The following is a 13,714-nucleotide window of genomic DNA, read 5'->3' on the forward strand; positions in this document are numbered from 1 at the left end:
ATGTTAATGGACTGGTTTTTCAGCCTGACCAATTCAACAAAGCTGGTTTAATTTGGTAAAGCAGATTTACTAGTTTAGGCTGTTTGGTAAAGTCGGTTGATCAGTTTTGGCATTTTGTTAAGACCAATTGATCAGTTTTTGCAATTCGGTAAAACTGATTATCCAGTGTTGGCAGTTTGTTGAAGCCCATTGATCAATTTAAGCAGTTTGGTAAAACTGATTGATGAGTTTGAGCAGTTTGTCAAAGCCATTTGATGAGTTTTGATAGTTTGGTAAATATGTGTGATGAGTTTAGTAATCTGTTTAATGAGTTTGGGCAGTTTGGTAAAGCTGATTGATCAGTGTTGGCAGTTTGGTAAAGTAGTTGATCAGTTTTGGCAGTTTGCTAAAGCCGATTGATAAATTTAGGGAATTTGGTAAAGCCAATTGACTAAAAAAATACCCTGTTATTCACCCAGTTTGTCCAGGTTGGGTCATCACTGCTACACTACAGCTACATTTCTGTGAGGTTAAGATAATTATTATTGTACTGACCACAACTGTATATCACTGGCATTATATTGAAAATGAACTGAAGTGATGTGTTGTTAAGTCATGTGTATCATTAGCTACACTTAATATACGTGTTGAACATCTATTCACAGACGCTTAGACCAAAATGGTTAGTTTTTTTTGTAAGTGTATTTTGATCTGACCTTTTAATTAACTGCACGTAGACAGGAGACACGGTGGTGTATGTTACCGGGATACTGTGGTGTAGGTATCCCAGCTAATGAATGAGCCTCATGAATATTTAAAGCATTTTAAGTGCTGCAGTCAGCAGTGCATTCGGACAGAGGTGGTAACAGTGACCATCAGGACCGGTGTGACTGTGAATGGGCCTGTTATGGGTCTACATTCATGTCCTGACTTGTTTTAAACACAGGAATGATTAGGCAAAAAGTACTGACATATAGATATATACATATATGTTTTCCTTTATATGTCATTGGTTGTTCAGATCAGCAATTTCAGTTAAATATATCATAGAGCAGATGAACACAGTGATATTTAAGAAGCAAAATTAAGTTTATAGGATTTACAGAAAGTGTGCATTAATTCTTTAAAACAATATTAGGTAGGTGCATAAATTTTGCACCCCCAACAGAAAAGTACATCAATATTTAATAGATCCTTCTTTTGCAGAAATGAACACTCTGAACACTTTCAATAGCTTCCAATAAAAGAGTCTGGCTCCTGGCTGAAGGTGTTTTGAACCATTCTTCTTTACAAAACATCTCCAGTTCAGTCAGGTTTGATGGTTTCCGAGCATGGACAGCCCACTTTATATCACACCACAGATTTTCCATAATATTCTTGTCTGAGATGATCATTCCAGAATGTTGTACGTGTTCCTCTGCATGAATACCTTAGTAAATATTGAGAAGAGTTTAGGGACGTGTTCTCATTGAAGTATCCAGCCCTGGGAATTTTTTACTGTAGACAGCAAGTGTTTGATTGGGAATGCTTTGTTCTTTTTCCGCCATGCATACTGCCCTCCAAATAATTCAATTTTAGTTTCATCAGTCTACAGCACCTTATTCCAAAAGGAAACTGGTTTGTCCAAATGTGCTTTAACATACCTCAAGCTACTCTGTTTGTGGCCTGTGTGCAGAAAAGGCTTTATCTTGCATTACTCTACTATACAGCCTCTCCTTGGGCAAAGTGCACTGAATTATTTATTCTGATCAATAAAATGACATGGGTGCCAAATTTTATGCACTTACCTAATTTTGGTTAAATAATTATTGCACACTTTCTGTAAATATTATAAACTTCATTTTACTTCTCAAATATCACTGTGTTTGTCTGCTTTATGATATTTAACTGAACTGCTGATCCGAACAACCAGTGATTTATTAAGGAATATCATGAAAATTATCTGGGGTGCCCAAACTTTTTCATACCACTACAGATAGACAGACAGACAGACATGCAAACATTCTATAAATAAATACATATTATTTGCACTTTACTTTATTAAAACATAATTAATTTTCAATGGTTTTTTCAGATTTCACAGCTCTGCTGACCTCTGCCCCGGATTGAGTAGAGGGAGTGATGGCGGAGGGCGCAGCTCAGTCCCGCACATAAACAAACCTTAAACCCTCAGCGCTCTCACAGCGGCCACAGACACGGGCACAGCCGCCGGGGTCTGGAGCATGACTTTATACCAGAGGAGCCATTTACTGTGAGCAGCACCATGTCGATGGAAGACCCGTTTTTCGTTGTGAAAGGGTGAGTAGAGTTAGCTTTTCTCAGAGAGCGGAGCTAGCTAACGCTAACGCTAATGTTAACACGACCCAGCCTTAACAACAATGGACCATGCTGAAGTTCTGTTTTACAGTCTTCTCAGATTTATTACAGATTTAATATAGTTACCGGAGTGTGTCTTTGAAGGAAAATGTTTGTACCGTACTAAATTATTTTTCTTTACACACGTTAGTTAGCTTAGCTAGTCCGCTAACTAACTAGCTTAACTGCTTTGTTATGATGCTTTAAACTAGGTTGCTATTAGGCTAACGCTAGTTAGTCTAGCTGCTATCTGCCTGCATTCATTACTAACTAGCGTTAGCTTTTTGGATTGGTTTAAATTTTGTATAGTAATAGGATAATAGCTAATTCATTTTTTATTAAGAACTCTATACAAACAGGCTTTAGGTAACATACATTAACGTTACATGTCCAAGTGTTTGCAGGTACTTTAAATGTACACTATTAACGTGTATAAGATTTTTACAGTATCTTACAGCGTTAAAACATAGTTAACGCTAGTTAGCTAACATAATATCCAAAGCTGTATTAAACTGTCGCAGAAATATGGTGTTTTGCCAGTGACAGACATTGTTTTTAACCGGCTAATGCTAATACACAAACACTACAGAACCCCAATTCATATTAAATTCCCCAATACTTTATTATACTTATTTCACATTTATCAACAAATAAGTTTTTAGTCCAGAGTTTGCTCTATAACGCACAACACAGACAAAGGGTTATAAAGCACCTAGGAAAAGGTTGGTTAAAGGAAGAGGTGTAACAATATTCATGTTTTTTAACTAATAGCTTAGTTAAATCAGTACTGAATGTCTTATTGTTTACACTGTTATTAAAAATAAGGGATCTTGGCTAAACCGCAAGGCTGAATTATTTACATAAGCAAAAAGTTCTGACTGAATTGGTTTCTGCTGATGCTCAGTAGAAGACTGGTAGAAGATTGGGTAGAAATGTTTTGCCACTATAATAGGATTCTGGAGGTGATAAACATGATAATATTAGGCACCATGTATGGTCTAGAGGGGTATAAAGACTTCAGCATTGTGCAGTGGAACTGTGTTCTCTGGATTGATAGTGTTTTATGTAATTCTTTGGTGGAAGAGTCAGGGCCACCAGCTAATGCTCTTGTTGCTGAATGCAAACTAATGTTTACAGTACTGCTATAAAATCTAGTAGAAATAGTCACTCCAACAATTACAGAATTATTTTTCGTATTTTTTGTAAGACCCCATGTTTTAGATTACCCCGATAGTATCTATACTTTGTATCAGCATTATGTCCACATTTATGCATAAATAGCCCTGTCACAAAAAAACTTAGCAATATTGTCCCACAATTGATTGCGATAATACTTTTGTGATCAAGACATTTTATGCCCATTATTTAATGTTGTGAAATGTACTTGGGTTGTAGTGAAACATAATGACAAGTACAAACTTTTGGCAAATAGGCCACCTTTGTTTACCCGGAGTTCCAAAATACACTGCTTTTTGCCAGTTCTCCAAACAGGCTTACAATGTTAGAGATGGGAGCATAGTGTTGCTCATGCAAAGAAATTAGCTACTTTTACACCATTATCGAGCTCAAAGTAGCTCCACACTTCATTGGTAGAATTCTGAGAACCCTAACATTTAAAACGAGCCACTGAAAACTTTAAAAGTGCAGATAGTTTATTTAAAAAACCTTTAGGTAGTACTCTCGGCACCGCCATCTTGAAATTAAGCCATTAAAAAGTCGACTGATGGGCACTTTCAAAGTGTCAGGGTCCTCGGAATTCTACCAATAATTTTTTTTTACCCTTGTTAATAGTGTAAAAACAGTGATTCCTAGGGGCAATTTCAAACATCTCCAGTTTACCTGAACGGTGGTCTTTGGACTGTAGGAAGTAACCAGGACTCTCTTCACAGAAAGATCCTGGTTGCTCCAGCTGGGATTTAAATCCAGGTCGTCTTAATGTAGGTGACCGCGCTACCCACCACGTCAACATTCTGCCCAAACAAAAGAAATAAAACTAATAGTAATGCTCTTCTTGCTGAGGAATCCACAGTGGTCAATACTGAGTTACTATTGTATGACAAGCAAATAATGTAATTATTGTGACAGGCCTATGCATAAATTGCTATTCAGAATACATCTAGGATAAAGTTATTTTCCTAAGTTGGCCAGCTAGATATGTGCTTTAACAAGCCAAGCATTCACAGCCACCTCAGTAACTCTCACTATTCTGAATATTCCTCATGTTGACCTGGAATAATATGTCCCTTTGCTTAGAGAGGTCCAGAAGGCTGTGAACACTGCACAAGGTCTACACCAGAGATGGAGTGAGCTTCTTCAGGATCCTGGTGGTGCCTCCAAGGAGGAGGTAGACTGGACCACCAATGAGTTGAGGAACAGCCTGAGGTCTATAGAATGGGACCTGGAAGACTTGGATGAGACTATTAATATCCTTATCATGCTTCTCAGATCAAAACAATGTTTTTATTTGTTGTTATTCATGCTCCTAATACTACTTTAAACAAAGCCTTAACAGTAATTTCAAGTATTGTAGAAGCAAATCCAAGAAAGTTCAATCTTGATGCGGTAGAGTTGAGTAAAAGGAAAGCTTTCATCACCAGCACAAGACAGACTGTCAGGGTGAGTTTACTTTGGGTTCTTTAAAAAGTTTTTCATGGTGATTATTACCTGTATGCATATCTCTGATTTAGTTAAAATTGTCATATTATCAACTACATTGATCATTTGTCAATATGAATAATATAATGTTATTAACAATGTTAATCATGTTTTTCTTTTTTTGTAGGAGATGAAAGACCACATGGCTAGCCCAATGGCTGTCACCATAACAGACAAGAAAAGCAGACAGGTATGTATGTCAAGTTATACAAGTCTATCAACTTAGTTATTTTCCCATAGGATTGTGGGCTATTGTAGTTTGATTATCTTGTTATTATTAGTTAAGAGATCAAAAATGAGGGATATTATAACACTGTACTTTACTGCATCCACCCATGACAATGTTGTGATTCAAGCCAATTTCTCTGAATATTCCAGTGGACTAGAATCATATTAATAATTTAAGAATCAGATAAATAAAAAAAACATAGCATAACTTCAAAAGTTGTATTAAACTGTTGCAAAAATGTTGTTTTACCAGTGGCAGAACCAGGTGCCTTTGTTTTTAAATAGCTAATGCTAATACACACACAATATCGAATCCCTAATCATGGCACATTCTCTTTAATATACTAGAATTTCACAATGTTATTAAACAAACTATAAAGGATACCTTTTTTGAAGTCAAAACTAAACTAAATAAGTCAGTTCAGAATGTCTCATTATTTAGACACATCTGGTCTAATCCGTGGGGCTGATATATATTTATACGAGCAGAAAGATCTGACTAAATTGGGGGTCAAACTAAGCTGGTGGGGACATCCCTAGTAGATGTATTTAAATTCATGTAGTATTTGAATTAATGATCTATGGTATATCATTATGTTTTAGACTCTGTTGGCAGAGGGAGGCTCTCATGGTCCAATTTGGCAACCAGGAGGAGGAAGAGGAGCCGGAGGAGGAAGAGGAGTAGCAGGAGGAGGAGACAGGTACACCCGGCTGGACCGAGAGCTCCAGACAGCCAACTCCCAGTTTATTGAAGAGCAACAGACCCAGCAGCAGGTAAAATATACAAAACTGCAATGGTACACTTCTGTGTAAAAGATTGGACTTTGTCATACCATTAATAACTTTAATATAGCAAATTAGACATCAAGACCTATTTAAGATATGTTATTTTTAATTATCTCAAGAAATGGTAAATCATTGTTAAATACCAAAATAAAACAGTAATTATCTGTTTACAAAATATCCCTTTCTTCCCCAAAATCTGAACTTGTATCACTTATTTATACAGTAATGTGCACTCAGATATTATAAAATAACTTTCAACATTAAACATATATTATTACCCAGTGATTCCAAGCTAACAATTTGCTCCATTATATAACTGGTTTGTGTGTTTGTGTTTGATGATAGCTCATAGCAGACCAGCAGGATGAACAGTTGGAGTTGGTGTCTGGGACCATCGGTGTGTTGAAGAACATGTCACAAAGGATTGGACAGGAGCTGGATGAACAGGCAGTGTAAGCCATAAAAATGTTATGTTTAATCATTGATAGGTTTGTATTGTTGTATCATAGGTACTGTGTTAGGATATAGTATTTTATTCATTTCAAGAATATGCTACTGTAACAATATTAATGTTAAAGTTTTATTTTCTATAAGTATAAAGGTTTCAAAGAATCAGTAGAATGATATTTTGTAAAGAACATAAAAACACAAAACTTGGATAATGTACATAATACACCCCTGGTCACAGTATGTGGTGTACATTTATAAAATATATTTTTTGGAACAGACCAAAAAATGCTCCTGTGTCCTTTAAAATTATATATATATATAAAAAACCTGTATGAATAAAAAGTGTGTGCTAAAACATTGTTATCCCCAGTATTTTAGAAGTACAATGTGCACAGAAAATTGTTTAGAATTGTTATGGGTTATAAACCATCATCATACTGCCAACCCATGTAATAGAATGTAGTGTAATAACAATAACAAAATTCAGTAACAAAATTCTTTGACACCTCACAGCATGCTTGATGATTTCTCTCATGAGATGGACAACACTCAGTCCAGACTAGACAATGTGATGAAGAAGTTGGCCAAAGTCTCCCACATGACTAGTGGTGAGTAAATCAAGAGCTCTTCATGTTCTTCACACTACATTTACTGTCTGTGGTTAAGCGAGAAACATTAAACTTAAAATACCCAACAGACTCATCGTTTAGATGGGCTTTGATTTAGTGAGCTGACACTGATGCCTGGGTGGATTGATGGAACATGTTCATAAGAGTGAATTCAGCCATGAATTGGCTTCCTGTTCAGAACCACCCCTAGCTTCCTGGAGTCAAGAGGGGTTACAGACTGGAGCGGAAGGAAAGTCAGGGCTAGCTTGTGATGGCACTCCCTTATATGGCATCAGATGATAAGCACAGGAAGTTTGACCTTGGGGACTCTCAAAGGAAGCGCTTGGTTGAAAGACTGAAAGAATGAAATGGTGCATAAATTTCAGCATTCTGTGCTTCATGGGAGTGATATGTCAGTGTTAGAAAAGAACATGAGGACAGGGTATTAAATAATAATAAATCATGAATTTACCAGAAAAAATGTTATAATAAAAAATACACAGAAAAAAGTAATAGGAAGACAAACACTTTCGAGCAAATCACTAAAACATGGCTTCCTAAAATTAATGCCTATTCAAGTGCAGAATGACCTAAATAGAATTGTCATAGTAACTACATGTTAAAAATGCTTTTACTTTAAATTTATATTACCTAAAAAATGGTTTATAAGGTAGCAATCAAATTTCTGATATTAAATATTTTTTTTTAGTGGAGCTGTGAATTTATTTTATTAATTTATATTCTTGATTATTTTAATCCAAGTTTAGACCTGCCAACATGTCCACATTCTGCAGCTATGCTATTGTTTATTGTTCTCCATTAAAGCTCTCAGTTAAACTCAGTAACTTAGCACATTAAAAAAAATCAAATTTTTAAAAGCATCAAAACTGCCTGAGAGATTATAATACAAATGTTAAAATAATAGTAAAAAATATATAAACCATAGTACACTATTATTGCTGTCTCCCTCCCAAAAAACAAAACCAGCATTTATGAAAAAAAATGAATCATAATTTATTTATGATTTAATGAGTCTTGTGATGAATATTAGAATTAATTGGCTGGTTTGTACTCATAAAAGTATTTCAAGGTTGGCAGGTCTGCAAAAATCAGATAATAGCTTTTATTTTTATTTTTTTTTTAAATGTAAATATAAAAACAGTAAAAATGTAATCATTTGCAAAATTTCCTGTTTCAAACATCCAAGTCTATGTTACCTCTGTCTGTTCTTAATTTTCCTTAATACATACTTATAAACTGACAGGTGCCGTGGGACAGTAACTAGTATATTGTCCCATGACTTTTGGCATGTTTGATGGAAGCTTAAAAAAAAAACCAGGCAGCATTGACCTGCGGGATATGCGTTAAGGGACTCCTGTATTGATTGTTCTGTAAATGTGAGTCACTTGCCTGCCTGTTCACACAACCTACTGCACTGTCCACTGTGGGTGGGTCTTTGTTTATGTCGTATTCTTGATGTATACATGGATCAAGGGTAGATAAATATTTGATAATGTTTTTTTTTTTAATTCATCTGAACCCACTATTAGATTTCCCTCAAATTCTGGTAATTCATGTCTCCTTGCCCTGAGCATGCTGGACAGTGTTCAACCCTATTCACAAGATAACACTCTAGAATTTCAGTAAATTTCAGGTACACATTCTTTGACATTTATATTTTTAGTTATGTAATCCTGCCTTAGATCACAATTCATTCATACAACTAATGATAATAGTGAGGTTGATGTACCTGATGTTACTGTAATTTTGTCTAATATCTGAACTGTTTGCTCTGCAGACCGACGGCAGTGGTGTGCTATTGGCATTCTGTTGGCCATCCTGTTTGTTGTGATCATCCTGCTTATTGTTCTGTGAACGGCACTCAGCCCCCAAACACTACAGCTTTCCTCACCTGCACGGAAGGATGGACAAAAAAAAACAAACAAGGTGCTTTTGGGGAAAGGAAACCACCTTCTTCTCCAGTTCTTATTCTGTCACACTGTCTGCTGCTGAGTATTACGCTTCTTTTGCAACTTTTTAGGCAACTCCAAAATGCCACAGGTGTGGTACTTTTGCTTATTTTGATTATCTGTAAATATCCATTATTTTTTCTATTGTTTTATTTTCTGTTTTGTTCATTTTTGAAGCCTAAACCCAAGAGGCTTGTACTAGAGTGGTCTGCATCACTTACTTTCTCTGTAAGTGTGTTACTGCAACATGTCACATTAGGTCTTTGTGTGTCAGTGAAGCTCTAAAGTGCTTTTTCTACTTTCTGCGTTTAGGACCCATCATGTTATTAATAGACGGTGATTTATTGAAGTAATAACCGGTTTATTCTTTCACAAATCTAGGGCTACCGTTTTATTAACTAATCATTTCGCTTCCTGTTCTGTGTACTTGTTCACTAAAATAGCAGTATGTTTGCTATGGTTATTAAGGACTGACTAATTGAAGTAAACATAAAAAGCTATACTAAACACTGGAGTTCCATGCTATGGAACTGGACTATTTTCTAACCACACTAATATTATTTTAACCACTTATTATATTAATTAATATTTTATTTTATGCTTTTCTTCTGAATTTATTAATCATTTTTTCGTTCATTCATTCGTGTTCTTATTTTTGCAGTTGGTTGAAGTATAGAAATCTCCTAATGTACTTTAGGCTGAGTGAGCTTGATTATCCCTGACTGAAAACTGTTTACTGAAGTGTTTTGAAGATGGGAGCTTGTTTGGGTTACTGGTAACCCATATGGACTTGCAAGATTAGTGTGGGATTTCATTTAAAGAGTCTTAGCAGGAGATGGAGCTCCTGCTGCACAAAAAATGTTCAATAACTTCAACCTAGAGGTTTAGACATAGCATGTAAAAGGTGCATATTGCAGATTTTGTCCTAATTGGCTGTTGAATTACATGGAAGTGTTCTAATTAGGCAGGTTAAGCTCAAGCTTAGTTTGAAACCTGCTTGGCTAAGGAGTCCCACTTTCGAAATCTATCAAAACTAGCAGTGGATTCTGGTTAGTTTTGACCGTTTCTGAGCTGTTATCAAGTACATCAACAATAATCTAATAGCCACAATCGCAAATTGCGTCTTGTTTTTGCACTCCAGTGAGTACTATTGTTTTATTTATTTAGTGTTTCCGAATGTCTTCCATATTGTTTGAGTTCTTTTTGTTTAACTTTTGTTTATCTATGTTTACGAACAAAGTGTAAAATGATCAGTCATAACACTAAAACTAACTACATGAATTTTTGATGTTGGAGCATCTGTGTGAGCACCTGTAAGCCGTGACCCTGTAGCAAGCCTCTTCACGGGTTGTCCTTTCCTGTAGCTCTTTGGTTGGTACTGACCAATACATACCAGGAACATCTCCAAGACCTGCATGAAGTATTTAATGACTCGTTTGATTGGGTTAGTAATCATTTTCAATTTGGTTCTTGTCAAAGTATCCACTGAAGTATTTACTTTACTTAAGTTGTTTTAATGTTATGGCTAATCACTAGCTCTCCACATTTAACATAAATATAGAATATATTTAAATCTTTTTTCTCTTCCTTATTTCAGTTGTCGACGTTAACAACCAAAAATAGTACAAATTAAAATAAAAACTAAATTTTCCCGCTCTCATAAATTAGCTGGGCATCTTTCCCTGCTAAAAGGCTACTAAATGGATTGCTAACGTGTCGCCAGGAGCATCCAAGATTCTTTTTTGAGACTTGATTTTGTTTTCTTTATTCAGTGCTCCACACATCGGCACAGACAGACAAGTGTAGATTGTGTAGCATTTCACAACATTGATCTGGCAATTCATGTGCCACTTTAATGTTTAACATTAATGCAAACACTTTCCAGTTTAATTAAACTTGTCTCCGTTTATATTTTGATGCATATGCATACGGGAATGTTTTTTTTTATCAAAAAGTATTCATATCAGTATTGATATCACTGTAGTATTACTTACTGAATTGGATTGAATACTAGCTAAGGCTCGCTCAACTTTCTGGTATCAGTAGTAACTTCAGTACAGATTCATTTCTGTGCCAGATTTTCTCTCTATGGCACCACACAACAACCTCAAAACCAAAGCTGTGTCCAAAACCGTGCCCTATTTACTATGTAGTGCACTACTTTACGGTTCTACAAAGTTGTATTGGTGTCTGAAAACAGTACAGAATTTTCAGTCCACTGTAACAATCCATAAATTGATTGAGATACATAGTTTAGAAACAGTGTACCCCAACTGACATGAAAGACCCATACTCTATTGCATTGCTTAAAGATCACCCTCTGTTTCCTATGATAAAGAAATGCTCTTTACTGTAAAGTGATCAGGATTTTTACATGTATGTGATAGTGATTAGGGCACATTTTTAGACACAGCTCAAGCTATAATATTACATAAAATGTGAAAGTTTATGTGAAATGTTAATGTGTAAAAACACATTTTAGGAGCAATAATAAGATATTTCTATTTCGAACAGATTATGAAATGATAACAAATAGAGATGTGTTGGTTTAAGGCAGCTGAAGGCCTGTTTTACTCGTGTTTCCTCAGAAGTTCCTTCCTGTTCATTGTGACTAACCATGTGATCAGCACACACATGAGTCTTTCATTTCATGTTCTGTGATGTGGAACTGAAGATCACTGCTAATAGCTCTGTTAAGATGATGTGTGAGTAGTCTTTACAATGGCCTGGATAGATCACTGTTAAAATCCACCTAGATTTTGTGGATTTAAGCCTACTGGAAAGCATATCAACCAGAGAATCAACCAGAAGCTGCTGTGAAGTATAGAAAACTATGGAGATAGTGCCTTAGTATGATGTACAGTCAATTATTTCAGTCATGCAAGCTTAACAAATTCATGAAGTTTATTTTTTAGGGAGTTTTGCATAACACTTAAAGAGCCAATATCATAAACACCTCCTCACTTTTTAAGTAAATGATTGATGTAGTATGTATACATTGCATACATGGCAGTCCATACACTCCATATATATCAAAATTTTTGCAAATATCTGCCTATCACTCTAAAGTTATACGAAGTGTTTCATTTGGACTGCTTTAAGGAGTGTAAAAAAATCCTGCCAACTTAATGGTCTGTTCAACCAAAAAAAGATTGTTGACCCAAATTTTTTTTTCTATGTTGTCACTTAAAATAAAGGTGATCCAAATGGTTCTTTAAGTGTGTATGGGATTAAGAGAGGTTGGAAAAATAATATTTTTTGGTAGAAGAATCCACACAGATTATTAATGAACCTCTGATGGAAAAATGTAGTTTATAGAGGTTTTCACATAAAATCTCTGGAAATTGTTCATGAAATTCGGTCCGAACGTTATTCGGATATGAATGGAGATTTTTAGATGTTTTAAATGCATTCTTATTTTAGGAAATGTAACATAACAGGAAATGTAACATAAATGATTAAGGCAAGAGTGGGCCCATGGATCCTTTCCAGCAGACCCACGTTGTGTATTTTTCAAAAGATTACCTTCTGTATTAAAATATTATATAAACTTTGTACAAGGGAGCTGGCTGGATAAAATCACACCTCCACCAGGTAATGTCCAGAAATATTCTGGAATACTGAACATGAGTTAAAAAAAAAAAAACAGATAAATGCCTGGAATGAGCTCTTTAAACAGATGTGGAAACAGTTTAAACAGTTTATGGTGCATTCATTTCTGCAAATATCCTTTTTCAGGTTTCTTTTTGTTTACACAATAACATACATACTTTTAGCATATTCTAATGGAACGGTTTTAATGTTTGTTAGTCTTTAATATTTGTTTTTATACAGTTTTTGGCAGTCCTAGCATTTCACTACGAGATAAGAGCAGAAGGTCTTGCAGGACATTTCAGAGAAATGTAGTGGTCTGATTTTTGGACAAGTTGGTCGATTTGTCCCAAAATATACAGAAATAGTCTCTTGTTTTGGTTTGTTTTCACAGTTAAAGGATTACTTTGTTACCTAGTTATCACGAAGTTCGAGTATTCATACCGTTATGCAAGGTAATGATACAAAGAACAACAACCAAGAAAATCATGATCTTAAATTGCACAATCAAGTCACGGCTTATGAGGACCGGTGACAGGGTGGAGAGAATATGGTAGCGAATGGGCTTTTGTTATTCCATGTATTCAGAGTGTCATTTCTGTGTTAGTTTGACTTGTTTGTTTGAGAGAATGAACTGATGTCCCCTTGTTTCCCTTTAACTCCCAGACTCCATCCCTAACCCTCTTTTCAGATCCAATCCTGTGTTTCATTCACTGTGTGGAAAACTGTGAGTCCCATTGAGTCCATTAAATGCTGAACTTTGCTGAACCCTCATGGTTTTGACTGACTTCTTGTATATGTGTGTGTGTTTGCTTTCCCTGAGTGTCGCATCAAAATGTTACAGAAGATCTTTTACGTGCTTTAAGTTGTGAGGTGTTACACCTATGAGCATCAGTGAACATTGGACACTCATGACCATGCCATTGGTTCACTAGTTGTCCTTCCTTGAGGCTTTTGGTAGGTACTGACCACTACATATCGAGAACACCCCACAATATGTGTTTTTTGTCAATGTGTCTCAAGGTTTATTTATTTATTTTTTGCAAAAAAAAAAAAAAAATTCAAAAAAATATATTTGCACCATTTCCTAAA

At 35.5% G+C, this 13,714-nt stretch overlaps 1 protein-coding gene across 1 annotated transcript; it reads left to right on the plus strand.

Annotated features, from left to right (window-relative positions):
* The first annotated feature begins 2,064 nt into the window (after nucleotides 1–2,064).
* On the plus strand, nucleotides 2,065–13,390 carry stx6 (syntaxin 6). The gene is made up of 8 exons (XM_049466000.1): nucleotides 2,065–2,277; nucleotides 4,588–4,756; nucleotides 4,855–4,950; nucleotides 5,117–5,179; nucleotides 5,821–5,991; nucleotides 6,349–6,455; nucleotides 6,967–7,061; nucleotides 8,860–13,390. Exons 1-8 carry the CDS (start codon nucleotides 2,243–2,245, stop codon nucleotides 8,934–8,936), a joined length of 813 nt encoding a protein of 270 aa, XP_049321957.1. The 5' UTR covers nucleotides 2,065–2,242; the 3' UTR covers nucleotides 8,937–13,390.
* The last annotated feature ends 324 nt before the right edge of the window (nucleotides 13,391–13,714 follow it).

This window comes from Astyanax mexicanus, chromosome 16, assembly GCF_023375975.1.
Source record: "Astyanax mexicanus isolate ESR-SI-001 chromosome 16, AstMex3_surface, whole genome shotgun sequence".
Lineage (NCBI taxonomy): Eukaryota > Metazoa > Chordata > Actinopteri > Characiformes > Acestrorhamphidae > Astyanax > Astyanax mexicanus.